This window comes from Poeciliopsis prolifica, unplaced genomic scaffold (genome assembly GCF_027474105.1).
Source record: "Poeciliopsis prolifica strain line A6 unplaced genomic scaffold, Auburn_PproV2 SCAFFOLD020, whole genome shotgun sequence".
NCBI classification, from domain to species: Eukaryota; Metazoa; Chordata; class Actinopteri; order Cyprinodontiformes; family Poeciliidae; genus Poeciliopsis; species Poeciliopsis prolifica.
Window position 1 is genome coordinate 3,063,830 of NW_026562395.1, and position 17,274 is coordinate 3,081,103.

A 17,274-nucleotide genomic window follows, 5' to 3' on the forward strand; every position below is an offset into this window, starting at 1 on the left:
CAATTGCAGCCCTAGTTGTTAGGTAAGTGATCAAAACTAGAACTTCATCTAAATTGAATGACGGTTTCTTTGGCTCTCTTGTGGGTTCCCTACTTGCTGAGCTCAAAATTTTTGCGCTGAAACAAATCTAAGCTGCTCTTTTTCTAGTCACTGAACGTTCTCTCGTGTTTCTAACTTTTGAAAACCGTAATTCGCGTACTGCAGTTTACTGTGCAGTAAATCAAAACGCTAAGAATAAACACAAGTGTGTTGCATCCTGCAGGTGTCGTCGGTGCTGCGGTCCTTCCTGGACATGATGCTGGTGAGGGAGCCGTCGCAGAGAGCCACTGCCCAGGAGCTCATCCAGCACCCATTCCTCAAATTGTCCGGACCGCCGTCCTGCATCGTCCCCCTCATGAGACACTACCGCCATCGTTGATCTCCTGGCCTAATCGCGTCCTCTTCCACACTTAAAAAAAAAAAAAACAACAAAAAAACCAACAACACATGCTTACTCACCCCCTTAAGGGTGGCACCGCCCTCACCCAGTCAAAACAACCTACTGCGTGATGGCCCGCCACTAACACCTGTAACCGTAAACGTAGATTAGCGTGAGGAATATTTAAGAAGTATGTTTAAAAAACACATGCACACAGAAAAGAAGAAAAAGAAGAAGAAGGAGCTATCGGAACGTTCTATTGAGCCAGTTTGCGACGCTGCACTCTTCTTTCTTCCTAGACTCAAGAGTCTCCAGCTGCACGTAGACTCATAGTAGCCATCAGCCTTCCACAGCTTCTGAAGGGTGTGCTGAGTTGCTGGCGAGGCAGAAGGACCTACGTGACCCCCGCTGCTCCACAGCAGAGCAGCAGAGGGCCAAACAATCAGTGTGACGAGAGAGGCTTTTGTCTGCCATCGGTCCATCAATTTGAGAGGGACAGGCTGCGTCCTAGCAGCCGAGGCTAGCGCCGACAAGGTCACTCGCATCCATCCCTCTCTCTTCTCACACACACACACACATCAAAATGCGAAAATGTATTTTAGAGAAACCTGTAACATTTTCTGTACAGTTTTGATAATTTGCAGTATTTTCTCGTGTCGTAACTATTGTGATATGAGCAGTATTAAATAGAATTTCTGCAGAGATCTTTCCTACTGTTTATAATCCAGTTTTTGCTTAAAGATATAAGAGATATTCCGAATAAATCCAGCTAAACCTAACTGTTACTAAAAGTACTTAATATATTTATGATCTCAACATTTGTAGACAGAACTTCCATTAAATGTTTGAAAAAAAAGGGTAATGTCAGAATTTTCTATGACATTTTGAAGTATTTATTTATTTATTTATTGGATTTGGGGTGATATTTTTTATTTGTAGTGTGGCCTTTTTTTTCTTTTTTTTCTGTTTTTTTTTTTTTATTTATGTTTTCTCCACGATTCTTAATGCACTCGAGCAAAACAGTGATATCAGTTGTCATGTGATCTAAGCAATACCCCAAACCTATTTGTAAAACCATCAAGCCCAGCTTTTATGACACTGTAACACCATGCATTTCGATGTAGCACAGATTGTGTGGATTTTGCAAAAAAAAAAAAAAAAAAGAATATTTCTTGCCTTTTTAAATTTTTCCTTATCTACTTCAAGTTAGCTTGCCAGCACACAGAGATCAGGATGCTGACAAAAAGAAAAAAAAAGGGTCTTATTTTCCACTCGCATCCTCATCCCACCTCCCGTCTCTTGTCGTCACTGGAACCATGCTGCCATTCTCATCTCCAGTCGAACCAGAGCAACAGTGTAATCCTCCTTCCCACGTCCTCTTTACCCATCAGTCACTGTGATATGTACATATGACTGTGAGCGTGAGTCTGTGTTTGTCAGAGAACAAAAGAGTTCGGAGCATACATGTCTCTGTACGGCATCTGAAAGCAGCGTGTGCCTGCGTGTTGTGCGCCCGCTAATCCTTGACACCGGGTCAACATCTGAATGAGTATACACTTATTTGTGGTTTTGGCTTGTACAGTGATATTGCATGTTTGTTTTCAGTGAAGCTGGTTTCAATTAAAAAAGAAAAAAAAAAGAAAAAAAAAGAAACGCACATAAAAACAAAAAAAAAACATCAAGTTGTGTTGCATGGATTTTTCTTCCATCGCCTTTTCCGATCTACCGTACTTCTCTCTCGGTGTCTCATATCAGTCAGAGATGATTTTTGTTGTCGTTTATCAGCACACTGTCGGTTTGCTCCAGGGGAGCTTTGTTCAGTCATCATCTTTTCTTTTCTTTCTTTCTTTTTTTGTTTTTCTTTGTTTAAGTCTTTCATGTTCTCTAAATTCAAAAGTTCTCATTTCAAACGACTCCACCCCAACTTGCCCGCTTAGGAGAGAAGCAAAGCGACACGTCCATGGATTGGTGTTGCTATAATATATTATGTTTTTGGTCTTTCTTTCCTATAAGCCATTTCCCACTGATACACAGTAATGGGATATTGATTCAGTTCAGACAAAGAATGGAGCCTCTCTTTCAGAGAGCCTGAGCTCAGGCTCTCTGTACGTGAATGAGGGTGGCCACAGCGAACCTTTATGAATGTTGTTAAACATGTTTAAATGTGTAATTAGGATAAATCTAGATGGGATTATGCAAAATATTCACAAACCATCAATACTCTCCCAATCAATCAATCAATCAATCAATCAATCAATCAATCAATCAATCAATCAATCAATCAATCAATCAAAAGAGTGAATTGTTTTCCTTTTCAGGGAGCTCTGTATGTTAGAGTAAAAAGAAATGATTCATAATTTAGAACTGATGGAAATCAACCAAAAACGTTTAATTAAAAAATAAGTCATAAATCCACAAACAAACTTAATTAAAACACAACTTTTAGCCCAACAATTTACATATTAAAATAGTAATGCATGGAACTTACTCATAAGCATATATCTAAAATTAATCAAAGAATTACAATTAAAAACCCAAGCTGACAGACTGGGCAAAGACCGTCACTCTGGAAGAGCTGCAGAGATTTGTATTTCTCGGGGGTGAATTTAACAGAAGAACTACTTGAACGGAGGAGCAGCAAGAGGAAAGTTAAGGTGATTTGGTCACACGGAACCACAAGAAAACTTTTTGGCCCTCAAGCAAAACACTTAGCGGAGGAGAATCTACCTTGAGACATCATCACCTCTCTAAAACATGGTCATGGCAGCAGCAGGCTGTGGGAAAGCTTTTCTTCACCAGGTCAAAGGAAGCTGGTTGAGGTCGATGTGAAGACCGATGGAGGTAAATCCAGGGCAATAATGGAGAGATAATAAACCATAAAAGGGTCCTAAAGGCTTGAGACTGGGGCAAGGTTTACCTCTACAACTTTCCAGAACACACAGCCAAAGATACAATAGATCAAAGCATGCACATGCATTAAAAATGAAAAATGCAACCAGGAACTTTAGTCATAAATATTCAAACTGAGGCTCATACATGATGTCTGTCCACTCTAACCTTGAGCAATTGTACAAAGAATGACGGTAGAGAGCCACTGTATCGCTTCACAATTCCCAGTAAAGACTTAATTGGTTATCCGACCCGGAAGTGGAACGACGTCACGCTAATTAGACGTCACCTGCGAAGCTCTTGTGAGCGAGTCCGACGGGAAACACCCAAAATGAATTTTAGCGATGTTCTTTTAGCAACAACCGTTTCACATGCAGTTTCTGCCGCTTCTTTAGTGTTCTTTTGAGTGTGAAGATTTACGTATTTGTCAAGAAAGCCAGCTGTCAAGGTAAATAAAGCTGAAAGTGAGGCTCTCGTCTCTGTTAATGAGCTTCTTCTTTTTTTTAATCCAGTAATTGACGCAGTCTTCTTTGTTTAACAGCGGGTTAAACGTCAGTTGGAGGCTAAAGCTAATGGATGAAACCCGCCCGTTGGACCGCAGGTGAGCTAAATCGCTCTCAGTAAATGTTTTTTTTTTTTTTTTTTGCTAACTTATGGTCTGCATGAGAAAGGCACACATGTCTTTCGTTATCAGGTGGAGGTGGCGGCTGAATTAAACGGGTTAACTCAGCCCGTGCTCGTTATTGAGGACCTAGCTTAGCAGCGCTACTGAGCACCGGGGGGTTTACTGTCGCTTTAAATGCTTCCATAGCAATATGTTTAGTTTCGTTGGCCGTTTTATTCGATAAAGCAGTGCTGAGGTTCTCATTAGGACAGGTCTGAATGTACAAGAAGAAAAGGAGTCAGTCGGTATTTCTGACCATTACATCATAAACAAAAACAAGCCCTGCCTTGGAGACATGTTGACGACAAGCTGCACAAACAAAATGTTTCTCTCTCTCTTCTCTTTGTAGTTCTGGGACAAAAAACAAAATGTTCTCCTCCTGTGGAGTATTGATTATGAAGTGTTGTATAAGGTCAGGATCAGAGAAGACACCTCTTATGAAAAAAAATGGCTATTTTTAATTTGTGTTTCCAGTAGTCAAATATTCAACGCGTCAGAAACTTTAGTAAAGGGCTTGGTGGTTATGTTGCTGTTAGAGATATGTGGTTTATGAAATGTTTTCAGTTAGATTTTTTTCTTGGCTTCTGTTTTCTCTCAAGACACAGATTAAGAGGAAAATCAATACTTCATCCTGGCAGTGTCTTCTCTGATATATGCGTCTGTCAACGATTCCAGTTAACCTGTATTATTTATTAGTTAGTTGTGTCAAAGATCGCAATCTGATAGGCAGCAAAGAAGCACTGAAATATCACTCGACCACCACCATGTCTGGCTGCTGGAGGGAAGTTATTTTTCTGAAATGTCAGATTTATGCCAAGTGTAACATCACACACAACTGATAGGAAGTTTCACTTTGTCTTCAAGATGTCATTTTGCAAATGTGAAGTGGGTCAGCAGTGGTTTTGGCCTTTTGAACTCTCCTGTGGTTGCCATTTTTACACAATCTCTTTGTTGAAAACGCTGACCTTAACTAAAGAAGTGAAGGCTGTTGTGCTTTAGATGATATTGTTTTGAGTAATCTTGATTCTGGTCATTCTTGGGAAGGTTTACAGCTGCTCCATGTTTTCTCCTGTGTTTTTATAATGACTTTCACCACGATCAGGTGTAATCCCACAGCTTAGTTGCTACGTAACTTTTAATAGACTGATGGACGTAATTGACTTTGTGTCTCAGATGGGAACATCATGGTATCTTTCAGCCTGCTTAATGTTGTCTGTCTGGTTCTATTTATCAGATTTTTTATTTTTTTATTTTTTTATTCTGGAGGTCTGGCAGTGAATTTGAAATTCAAAAATGTAAATCGAAAAAAAGTCTTATCGCAAATCATAATTCAAAAATAGTCAGTTTTTTTCCTTTTACATATAATGATATTGTTTTGGACTGCTTTTCCCCCCTTAGTTGAAAAGGCAACTTTCTGTAACTAAACAAGCTAACTTTGTCTGAAAATGTGAAACTACAAAAGAGAACTGTAAAGGAAGAAATATATAAATATATAAATTTTTTTTTACAACATTGCATTGAATTAAAACATATTTTATGCAATAGCTGACAGTTTGAATAGTGTGTAGTGTGATAAATGCTGAAATAGAATAATTTGGTAATTGTTTATCCAGCAATTTATTTCAAACAGAATAGAGTGCTGCACATGATTGCATCAGCAGAAGTTTATGCATAGACTTTCACTCTAAAAATAATATACATACATTTTTATTACCTCTCCACATTTTCATAAATACTTTTCTCAAGTTTTAGAAGACGTTTTGTACTTGACTTTTTTTTATTTTATATATCTTTCTTTCGTTTATCCGTGCTGAGAAAAGGGTCTGATGCCAAGGCAAAACTGCACTGTACACTACAAGACAGTCCACTGTCAACACTATGGCTGCATTCTGGATGTATGAGCACAGGGATGGGAACCAAAAAAAAAAGGAACAAGGATTACAAATACAGATGGATTCCAATAGCAGCAAATTCAAACAGAGAAAGAGGGAACAGGGTAACAAGGAAATGCTTTGAAAGACAAGTTAGATCAAACATTGTGCAAGTTACAAACCATCTTCGGTAAAGGTTTTTTGGGAAAAAAAAAAATCCAGAAAATTCAATTTACTTTATTTGAAACTACGTATGGCACGATCCATCGGCCAATTTAACTAGATTTGGGTGGGTTTACTCCAATTACACTCATGCTGTGTCCCAAACTGTCTAAATAACTCTTAATTTTTAACAGTTCAGAAGCTCCAGCGGGCAGTGCAGACTATTCGCTTTTTCCAATCAGGGACACAGTCCAGTGTGGGGGACACGATCCTCAGGCCCAGGACTTTGAGGAGACTTAGGAGAGCTTTGGAGGAAGTCGAGGGCGACGCTGATGTGTCACGTGACTACATGTTCTTGTACATAGAGCGATCTCTTGGGAGCTGTGGCTGATTCGCTGTCAGCTTGAGGTGGAAGTGGTAGATGGTGAGCGTGATGATAATTATTAGACCAAGAATGAGGCCCAGGATAAGGGGGAGGATCTCCTCTAGGTGCTCCCGCTGGTCTGTGATACACTTGTAAGCTGCAAAGAGAGGAAAACGCAGGATCAAAATGTAGAGATGGCAAGATCTGGAGAAGACTAGTGCTATGAAAGCTTATTTGGATTTCCTGAGTGAGGGTTCGAGTTGGGTCAGGTTTTGGTTTCTGTGTTTTTTCACGGGTTGAAATAAATTAGTCTGAATTTACTAACAAATAGTCTGAATTGCAGATTGTATCCCTTTAGATTATTCAGAGAATTCAAGTCTCTTTTAGTTGAACCAAACTGTTACTTGGTAGTTAAAGGATGCTTAACCTCTGCTATATTGACCAAAGTACTCCTAGTACTTCAACTTCTGTATTTTGTCATGTTACAACCAATGACTTTTAATTTTTGTAAGAGAAAGATGAGGGTAAATTAGTACATAGTGAAATACACATAATCCATGGCTTCACCCTTTAGCCGAGGATCTCGGTACCTCCTTCAATTACCATGAGCCTCTTGGCTGCTTCACTGATTAATGCTTGTAATGTTTAGGAGGTTACCAGATTTTTTGTTTTTAAAAGAATTTGAAAACCTTTATGTTGATCTGTCACATAAAGTCCCAATTAAATGCATGAAATTAGTCTGTGGTTGGAAAAAGCTTAGGGGTTGTTTTACAGCAATATAATGCATTGTCTCCTTTACACAGTGCATTTTTAAGAACTGCTAGGTGGTTCAGAGTAAGGAGGACACTTAACCTCTGATGAAAATAGAGTACGGTTTGCATAAGGGGTCTGAAGTTGAAGGTGTTTCTCCCCGTGGACAGCTGTAAAGCACACAAGGAGAAAGGCAGTGAAGCTTAGCCCAGTATAGTTTACTGCAGCTGAGGCCATATGATTCCTCCAAGGTGATTGGATGACGAAATGCACACAGTGTTCCTAAAAGCTGCATCCAGGGCACAGATACCATAAAGTCCTAATGACCTCAACCTCTTTCCTTTCAGTCGTCCTCCCGCTGCGCCTATTGTCTCTTGTGTTTCCCCAGCCTGCTCTTTTTCTCATTTCACCCTACATGCTCCCCATACTGCAGCAATAACCTGCCTCTCCCCTGAGATTTGGACGTTAAGAAGAGACGTACAGCTCACCCCCCAGGATTTCTCATTACCGTCCTCATCTGTTGTTTGTCTACAACACGAGCAAACAAAAAGCTGCTGAATGTCTTCAGCTGTCGTTACGTGCACTGAAGATGAAGTCCGAGGCGATGTCAAAGGGCTGGATCTGGATGTCGTACATGGAGAACGTGATGCCCTTCTGGTGATCGCTCGAGATGAGGGTGACGGTTTGTTGAGCCGTGCACACATAGGAACGCCCCGCTGGGGTCACCAGGGCCGAGAGCTTGTGGGTGCTGGCTGTGTGCTTCCCAGCTATGGACCGAGAGAGACAAAGGACTTTTTAATGAAAGGGAACAAATGGCACCGAGACGAGTTTTGAAAGTTCTTGTTTCAATAGAATGTTGAAATTTGGAATAAAGTTGTAATAATTTAAAGTCAGTTGTATTATCGACACAACAAAACGATTCAAATCAAATATTTTATACTACAATTATTAATTAGATTTTTCTGTTAGACATTTTTGATAAATGCAACAATGAATGTGAATAATATGCTTAAAGAAATAAATATAATTGCAAAATATAAATCGATACAAAAAAATTGTAAAGGTGTATGTTTCACTTTCAAAAGCTTTGATTAAAGGTTTTCATGTTCTAAAACCTTCCAGTGGTATGCAAATAAATGTGTGAGGACTTCCTAAATCTCCGCATGAGTCCGTCCTCCACTCCACCGGACGGACCCCAGAACAAACGCGGCCAAGCTGGGCCAAGCAGCGGCCCCGGCGGCGGAGCCGCTGCTGGTGCCGCTGCGTGAGGGACACTCACGGTTGTACGCGTTGATGAAGTGCGTGGTCTCCGAGGTGTCGTAGACGAACTGGATTTTGTTGATCTTCCACACCTCAATGCCCTTTTCGCGGAACTCCTAGATAAAAACAGGCCAGAGTCAACACGTCATCCGGGACCTGACATGCGTGCGCACTCAGAGGAAATTATGGAAAGAAAAAAAGTAACATTTTCTACTCTTTAATCATATAAAAAAAGTTAACTACTCAGTTTCACAGTGTATTTTCTGTTTTGCCCTTGATGTACCTTTGAGAAGTAAATGCGGAGGATGTAGGCGTTGTTCTTCCAGGAAATGTGGATCTCTGAGTCGGTGCTCCCACATTTCCCCTCGATTTCTGCCCCCCGGGGCAGCGTGAAAGAAGCCTGTTCTGTGATGAGCTATAAATAAATCACATCAAGACAAGTTGCACAAATTAGTATATAATCACTAAACGGTGTAAGAAACGTTTTTTAGTTCAGCATATATGGATTGCTGCAAAAACTGCTTTTTATTGTTGCAATTTAAATGTGTCCACAAATTTATCTTCACATGAATTAAGATGCATTTGAATATATCTAATATTTACTCCAGTTTTCAGAGCTTGATCCAGAAAAAAAAAAAAAGAATCGTGATCACTTTTATGCAGCGTGCACGTTTTTCCTCTCTTATTTTGGAGAAGCTAAAATGAGAATCAAAATGCACGCGAGGGGAAATCCTTACGTCTATCCCGTTAAGCGCGAGCACGTCATATGGCACGAGGAATTTGGCGGCGAACTCCACCATCAGGCACGTCGTTCCGTTCTCGCGCACCGCGAAGATGGCTTTGTCCGGGTTGTCCGAGAGCCCGGACAGGTTCTCCCCCTCCTGCTCCGCCAGCACCGCGGGCAGCGCCAGCACGCCTGATGACAGCAGAAACACGCCTGGTGTCTGCCGGGCAGTAAATGGTTGGCACACACACACGCACACACACACACGAGCGGCTACGAAAACATGCGGAATCAGCAGAAAACAGAAGGACTGATCAGAGATCAGGAGAGGGGTGAAGTCAACATCTGCAAAACACTCAAAGTCAAACCTGCAGCATCAGGGAAGCAACAGCTCAAACATCAGTTTGCAACACTTTACAATAGCAAAAAAAAAGGGGGGGATGTGGGGGGATAAAAATTGCCAACTCATGAAGATGAAAGAACACATGCACCTTCTGAGGCACGCATACATGCAGTTGTTGCATGCGCGTGCACGTCTCCGCTCCGCAGAGAGTAGTCACGACATTCCGACAGACACGCAGAAACACACTCGCGCTCTTACCACACACACAAAGCAGCAAAAGTCCAGCGCTCTCCTTGGTGCTGAAGCTGAGCCGCCCCATCGCTGCCAGCTTCCCCGGCGCTGGGGGAAAAAAAAAAAAGGGGGGCTGACTGACTGGGCAGTCTGGGCTGAACCCGCGAAAAGAACAGAGACACGCGGACAGGGAGGGGAGACTGTGAGAAAGAGAGGGGGAAAAGGAGAGAAAGTGAGGGAGGAGGGCTGTCTCTTCTTAGCGCCAAGAAGTGACGCTCAGATGATCGTGAATGCACCAAAAGGTGCCCCGAGATTGGCTGCGAGATCCGGCACCAACGAGTCCCATCTGTCCGCAGCGACCTCCTCACTCCTTCAAGGTGGACAGGTGTCAACCCGCTGACAACCGCAAGTCCGAACCACCTCTGCGTATCACCGGCCACAAATAACGATCCTCGTTCGTTGGAAGTCGGAAACTTATCTCCTGTGAGGCAGCGGCGGCAGCTCCTCCCGCAGTGCTGTAGTCTCCATCTCTGCGATAGCAGCTGGAGGTTCAGCTGAAATGATGCATGTCTACAGGGAAACGCCGACAACTCCCCCTCTCTCCCTGCCTCCCTCCCTCCATCCACTGAAAACCTCCACTCCCTCAAGGTTGAAGCTCGGTGTGTTGGTGAGGGCTGACACCAGATGGTTAGGCTTGCATCCAACCCCCCGGGCCCTCCCCCCAATACAAAAACCCAACACTAAAGCCTTAAAACTACTTTCTGTTTTCTTGAAATTACAGTAGGCCTACACTATATTGTATCAGTACTAACTGCGAACACAAATCAGATCTTTATTGTAGCTCTTTACCACAGTTCCATCTCGGACACCGGAAGCGACCTATTTTCCATACGTACATTTGCTCTGAGACAATCAATCCACTGATCGGATCCTGACAACTTTGCACCTTTTTTCTGTGAGTTCTGTTAAAAAGTAGAGGTCGGCGCGTTTTGATGAAGAAATGTAAATCATAGATGTATTCCCATCTCCATCAAGCAACCAGCCGCTCATATTTCCGCTGTAATGCATCACAGTTCTTCACATGAAAACACGTGAGACTCGAAGAAACCACTGTTATGCCAGAATTCAAAGAAGAAAAAAAAACCCTAGAAACTAATGTATCTCTATGGACGCTTAATAACTAATCACTTTTACACATTTATTGAGCACCCTAAAGAAGTTACCAATTTTCACTAAAGTATTTTTTAAACTTTTTCGCCACTTAAATATGAATGCGTAAGTTACCAAAAAACTTTATTACGTAGCAGCCCCCCAACTCCCCCCGCTTTTGCACATGGCGCGCAATCTTAAGAGTTTGTCTGTCTGAACTGAAAGTCAAACTCGCACTTAACGGAACTGATGCTGTCGATGCTGGGCGTGCTGTCCACCTGCGGATGCCTCGTCTCCTGAGGGAAGGTTTCTGATCGCGGGATGCGGCCTAAAGTCGGCAACGGATTCTGTTCCAGATCTTCAACGACTTTCTTAAACTCCGGGGAGGTAAATCTTCGGAAGAGTTTATTAGTCAATGCTGAGAAAGTCGTTGGAGTCGAGGCAGCAGCTGTTGTGGCAAACTGAGGTGGCTCGGTGAAGCTCATCGACTCTTTGCGCCTCCTCACCGTCCTGGATTTACGCACGGGCACCAGAGTGCGCTCTGGAGGTGTGGGGCTAAGAATACTGGTTGGCAGACTGGATCTTTTCCTATAGTAGCACTCGTTAAATCTTCCCATGCGGAAAGAGTTCTCCCTCCCCCTCTCAGCCTCACATTTGTTGGGAAGAATGGGAGTCAGTAAGATGCCAAGAGTGGATGGCGCACAGGGATGCGGCATGTTTCTGTTTGGCTGGGACTTTAAGAGAGGGGGCAAGTGATGAGTAGAGGAGGGCATCTTTTCCTGGGAGGTGCATGGTTTAGAAATGGATTGATTGTAAATCCCTGGTCGGGGCACAGGAGTGCGTGCTCCAGAGAAGATCACGTCCTGTGGACCCAGAGAAGATTTATTATTTTCTCTATCAAACTCCATCGGTGGCAAACGCCTGGGCTTTATCTGAGCCATTGATCGCAAGGTGGAACTGTCAGGCATTTCAGCAAGGCCACTCGTTTTGAGGACTTCCAGTTTACTGGCTAAACTATCAACTTTCCCCTCAAACTTGCCTTCATCAGCCTCACGGCTCCTCTTAGAGAAATTGGTAAGTGCAGAAATGCACTCTGTGTGACCAAGGAACTTTGCCACTTCAACTGCAGAGTTGCCAGCTCTGTTCTGCCTGTCTATCCGCAGACCTAACCTCTTGAAGGCTCTCACCAAGAACCCGACCACTAAGGTGTGATCCGCTACAGCCGCGTACATCAACGGGGTGTTCCCCCACGAGTCCAGGATCTCTGGATCTGCGCCGTTCTGGACCAGGATCTTAACCGCGTCCAGGTAGCCCTTCTCGCAGGCGTAGCTGAGCGCTGTGCGCCCGTTCCCATCTTGATGGTTGACACTGGCCCCTCTGTGCAGCAGAAGCTCTATGAACTTACATCGGGTCTGGCTGTCGGGCAGCAGGACGGAAGAGATGAGCGGCGTCTGTGCGCCGCCCGCTGTGGAGTCAACGATTTCCCCATCCAGCGCGTCCAGAACAAACCTGGCCAAGTGGACTTTATCCTTGGACATCGCATCCAGGAGGATTTTTGTGCCCGTCTGCCCAGTAGTTTTGAACATGTTTCTTCAACAAAACCAAGGTTCAACTAAAAAAAAAAAAAAAAAACAATAACAAAAACAAACAATTCATGTCTTTTTGTTTGCTTCCGGGGAAGGCGTCCCGACAGAGCCAGGGATCCTAATATATAGGCGAGAGAAAGCGAGATTTCCGGGGGCAGCTCGAGCATAATTATCGGGCTTTGTTCTGCTTTCTAATGGAAATACGATGTTTATAATGATAAAGAGACCTTGCAATGGAGCGGCCGGAGCTTGTGAGCGGCGCTGGCATATAAATTCACGCCACACTTGTTGAATGAGATGAAGGAACATAAATTTGGAAAGTAAATAGGAGCGGTGTCCACTTTCACCGCGTTTGGGTCTGGAGACATCAGCTCACCGTGAGCTCGAACTGTTACGAAACCAACTTCGGCTTTTATTTGTTTCCGATTTTACTTGATGCAAAGTATAGTGCGCAGCCCAAGTGGAAAATGAGACGCTGTAGATATTTTTATACTACGTGCTAATCTGAAAAGTGTGGCGTGCGTTTTTTAACCGATCTTTTTCAGACAATTTTGCAATTGAAGATGGAAGTCTTTGGTATGTCTGTACCAGCTTTTCGCAACATTTTTCAAAACTATTTGAAAATAGTTCAGGTTCAATGAGATCAGATGGATTTACTGACATTAAACTTTCACATCTCCCTCCAGATTCAGACTTCGAATAAATCAAACATAAATATGCACGCTCAAATTCTGCAGTTAAATCAACACTATACCAAGTCTATTTGGTCCTTTTTAGTATTGGCATTAATTTAACATTACAGTTATTTCAACAATAGTTTTACTATTATAACTATTTCATTTGTTAAAAATTACTCAATTTCTTGTTGAAATAACTCTGAAAGAGTTAAATTGACAGAAATTCAAAGGACCAAATAGATTTGGCATAATGTTGATTTAACTCTGCAGAATTCCAGCATTTTATTGTTTCTTTGGCTCTATATTCCTTTTGAACCATAGTCATGTGTTTTTTGTTTGTTTGGAGTCACTAATAGGTTTCCCTGTCGTTCTGTTCTCCTTTCTGACTTGTGAGCCTCTGCAGCTCCCCCAGAGTTACCATTGGCCTCTTGGCTGCTTGTCTTGGTTTGGAGGTTTGTGGTCGAGCCATGCCGTTTTCAGATGATTTATTAAACACCACTCCATAAAATCCTCAAAGATTGAATATTGCAATATGCTTAGCCTGATTTACACATCTGAACTTTTTCTCTGACATGTTCAAACCTCTGAGGGCTTCACACCAGATCTGTTTTTATAAGATTAAATTGGACACAGGAAAACTATTTAATATAATCAGGTAACTTTTGACTTTCAGTTTTCTTGCATTTAATTTTTTTAGGGCTATTGGAGAAAGGGGAGTTTGATTACAAATGCATTGCTCGGTTCTCGGTTGTAATTAGAAAATGTATATATTTCCACTTCACAAATACATGTTATGTGTTAGTTGCATAAAATTTGCACTAGTGTGATAAAATGTGCAAAAGTGAAAGGAGTGTGATCACTTTATTAAGGCCCTGTGAAATAGACAAGAACACAAATCAGCCAAAGGTGAATGTCTTGTTTTTACACCTGGATTTATTGATACACATACTATAAAACAGTATTAAAGGAGCTGGATAACAACAGTATTGTTAATGCTATAAGTTCAACAGTACAATATAAATACAAAAACACACACAGAATGTCTGTTGACAAGCTACAATTCAAATAGAAAACAAAGCGATACAGTAGAAACTAAGGAAATGAAATCAGGGATGTTGCTCTGCAAAAAATTTTTTATTTTTTTTTCCCATTTAGGACAAACTCAAAATCCAAGGTTGCAAGTTTTCACACATCAGAAACAACTAGTGCAAAAAAGCCTCTAACATAATAATCTTAAACTACACATTATCTAATATATATATATATATATAATATATATTTATATATATACCTTCATACAAATAACCCCTTAATTTGGCATTTTATCATTCATAAAATAATTTAAACATCCTAGCAGACACTGAGTGGCACATCTGAAAGCGATGGAATAAACTGTAAAAGCACTTTTTACTCATTTATTTTCTCTGTTCTAGATATGTGGTGAGCTTTAGATTGTGTGACGTGGTGCAGTGAAGGGAAACAAAACAAAAGGATTAAAAAAAAAACAACAAACAGAGGTAAATGATAAATGTCTTTCCCCAACATGACAGTCTGTCCCCAAGCTCTTAAAAGAAACGCTGGTCAGAAAGACAAGTCATTTAAGTACATTCCAACAGAATATATACATAAACATCTCTTCTACCATTATTTTTTACAGCAGAATAAAACAGGGAAAAAAAAAAAAACATTCTCTGTAAAAGGCCAAAATCCCAACTATAGCTTTTGTCCCCCTTTAACATTTTATATGAAGTCTTTATATCATTTGGGTAAACATTTGGATGCCATTTCTTTTCTGTATTTATGTTGGTCAGGGTTGTAGATGAAAGCCATCTATAAACCCACAAACAGTATTCTGGTGCAATTAGGCTCAATTTTAAAGGGAGTTTTAAGTCTACAAACTAAAACAAGTGTGTAATGCAAAACAAAGTTCCACTTTATCTTGAAATAGCTTTTATTGCCTCTGGTAATGTAAAAAAAAAAAAAAGTATAAAAACACACCACTTTTTGGTTACTTCTTTCTGTATTTGACCCTCTGGTTGGGTCACCTTTAGACAAAAGGTACCACTTTGTGAATAAGACTGTCATGACACCGTCATAAACGCGACTTAACATGTTTATGACTTCACGAGTGAGTCTTCATGAATATTTATGACTGTCAAAGTGTCATTCGGTGAATCATGACACTTTTAAATCAAAGTTGACATAATTCAAAATGTCTTTGTTGTGATAACTTGACATTAACCATGAAATTATAATTGACATGAATTTGTTATAAAAGTATCCATGATCAAACTTTAAAAATGATGAAGCTTTGTTATTTAAGCTAAAGTTTAATCAGTAATACTTTTCTAACAAACTTATGTCAGATTATGATTTCTTGGTTAGTGTCAAGTCGTCATAACAAAGACATTTTGAATAATGTCAACTGAATTAAAAGTGTAATTATTTACTGAATGACACTTTATGACAAATATTCATGACAGGTGTTATGTCGTGTTTGACGGTGTTATGACAGTCTTATTCATGTGTTACCAGACAAAACTATCACAAGATCTTTTTTTGTTTTTTTTTTGTTTGGGGGGACGAATTTACTTTTGCACAGTACGTATGATCCCGTATAAATTTATTGATTTATACTCAAATTAGAATCTGTGATACAGTGAACCTTATTTGACAGATTGAAAGTAGATTTAGAAAATTAGCAACCTTGTAAGCAGGTCTTATAATTGGTCTTTTCATTAAGCCCACAATTCTGCATTACAGCTTTTTTTTATTGGTCCAATGTGATATTCTAATCTTAAATGTCATGTTTTGATTAGCTGCAGGTGGAAAATCATCATAAGTAACAAAGGTTTAAAGCATTAGTGTATCTAACTTGGTGAATTGAGTTCCTAAAACAAATGAGCTTTTCGATAATATTCAGATTTATTGAATATGAGAGATGTATTCAGCTGGAATCTGATAAATGAAGTCTGTGCGAAAGTTATTGCACCACCTATTTGACTTTCTGTATCAAATAGTAAATCAACAGAAAAATCTGGCTGAATATTAGAAATAACTGATGCGATTAATTACCCGTCATCCCTTTACAGGTATCCAACTCAACAAGACATCAATATTGGTGAGGAAGGGGTCCTCTCTCTAAGAGTTACCTTTTAATAGTTTGGTGTTTTAATACATTCTTACTGAAAGACATAGAAACATACAGTAGTGCACTGCTACATTTCCCACATTGAACAACCTATCATATACAAAGTGCTCAGGACAGGACTGGTGGTGTGTGTACAGTGTATTTCACAAAGTTTATTCACTTGTGCTGGAGTAACAAAGTCGAGCACCTCCTCTCCCCTCTTTACACACAGAGAAACTATGAGTTTATTGGGTGCCAATTAAAACAGGAATAGATATCTGCTGTGTGTGAACCATGATGCATGTGCTTGATTCTACCAACAGCTGAAGCTTTTACCGTGTAGAAAACTCGCTGCAGTCAACGACTCGCTGAGATCTACGCACTGTGGAGGAGGAAGGGATGTGTCTGTTTTTGTCGCTTGATCCGCAAAGTAACGTTTCCTGTCGACGATCGAAGTGGCCACGCCCTCGGTGGAACAGTGACAAGCAGCAATGGCTCAGTGGTACAAAGTTGATTGGCAGGATAAAAAGTGCAGAAGACACGAGGTGTGGCTGGGGTGAACAAAGGAAAAAAGCTTCCACATGTTTGAGTCAGGATTAGATTAACATTAGACTGTTTAGAGAGAATGATCTCTGCACTGTCGAGGATGTCCTGCAGGGAAAGTGTTTCTGCACCGCTCTGTGTGTGTGTGTGTGTCAGTGTACGTGTGTGGGCCTGTGACTCGGTCAGTCGCTCAAACCACCGTGGCAGGTCTGCGATCCATCTCCTCCTCCAACTTCACCATCTGCTGGATGTCCTTGGCCTTTGGGGAGAAAGAAAACAGTGACTCAGACGCAGATGTGACCGGAATGTGGAAGCTCAAAACATTTAGCAGGGAATTCATCCATCTTTTCCTACAAATTCCTGTTTACAATCTCAGGCTGCGGTTTACAGCTCTCGCATACGTTTTTTTCGCTGTGCAGATTATCAGAGTAAAACAAATCCTTCCATACTCGTGATAGTTGTCACAAAATGTCAACAGATGGATGTTGTCACATGCTATGAATGTAAACAATT

General features: G+C 41.1%; 4 protein-coding genes and 1 long non-coding RNA gene across 15 annotated transcripts in view; 2 read left to right on the forward strand and 3 right to left on the reverse strand.

The window, feature by feature from the left end:
- pak5 (p21 protein (Cdc42/Rac)-activated kinase 5) overlaps positions 1 to 2,342 on the forward strand; it is a 61,598-nt gene extending 59,256 nt beyond the window's left edge. For 4 of the 6 annotated variants that reach the window (XM_055044275.1, XM_055044271.1, XM_055044270.1 and 1 more), the window contains one exon: positions 263 to 2,342. In XM_055044275.1, coding sequence (XP_054900250.1) covers positions 263 to 418 — 156 coding nt within the window. In that variant the 3' untranslated portion in view covers positions 419 to 2,342. The remainder of the gene's footprint in view (positions 1 to 262) is intronic. The other 2 variants (XM_055044273.1, XM_055044274.1) reach the window with 2 other exon arrangements.
- A 120-nt stretch (positions 2,343 to 2,462) lies between these two features.
- On the forward strand, positions 2,463 to 7,698 carry LOC129369021 (uncharacterized). The gene is made up of 3 exons (XR_008606910.1): positions 2,463 to 3,755; positions 3,849 to 3,908; positions 7,466 to 7,698. It is a non-coding gene; the product is annotated as an uncharacterized LOC129369021 (long non-coding RNA).
- On the reverse strand, positions 5,573 to 12,426 carry lamp5 (lysosomal associated membrane protein family member 5). 2 transcript variants are annotated; one of them, XM_055044283.1, is made up of 6 exons: positions 12,231 to 12,426; positions 9,116 to 9,375; positions 8,662 to 8,793; positions 8,398 to 8,494; positions 7,697 to 7,885; positions 5,573 to 6,525 (listed from the first exon to the last, which is right to left on the reverse strand). In XM_055044283.1, the coding sequence occupies exons 1-6, from the start codon at positions 12,409 to 12,411 to the stop codon at positions 6,350 to 6,352; spliced, it is 1,035 nt and encodes a 344-aa protein (XP_054900258.1). In that variant the 5' UTR covers positions 12,412 to 12,426; the 3' UTR covers positions 5,573 to 6,349. The 2 variants fall into 2 exon arrangements, with proteins under 2 accessions (XP_054900258.1, XP_054900257.1); XM_055044282.1 differs by lacking the exon at positions 12,231 to 12,426 and adding an exon at positions 9,704 to 10,229 and having other exon boundaries at positions 9,116 to 9,294.
- On the reverse strand, positions 10,434 to 12,222 carry LOC129369069 (uncharacterized; the record flags this gene model as incomplete). The annotated part of the gene is made up of 1 exon (XM_055044377.1): positions 10,434 to 12,222. A coding segment is annotated over one exon (1,200 nt), but the record flags the coding sequence as incomplete, so codon positions are not given.
- A 1,569-nt stretch (positions 12,427 to 13,995) lies between the features above and the next one.
- LOC129369014 (1-phosphatidylinositol 4,5-bisphosphate phosphodiesterase beta-4-like) overlaps positions 13,996 to 17,274 on the reverse strand; it is a 59,303-nt gene continuing 56,024 nt past the window's right edge. For all 5 annotated transcript variants that reach the window (XM_055044265.1, XM_055044269.1, XM_055044264.1 and 2 more), the window contains one exon: positions 13,996 to 17,020. In XM_055044265.1, coding sequence (XP_054900240.1) covers positions 16,944 to 17,020 — 77 coding nt within the window. In that variant the 3' untranslated portion in view covers positions 13,996 to 16,943. The remainder of the gene's footprint in view (positions 17,021 to 17,274) is intronic.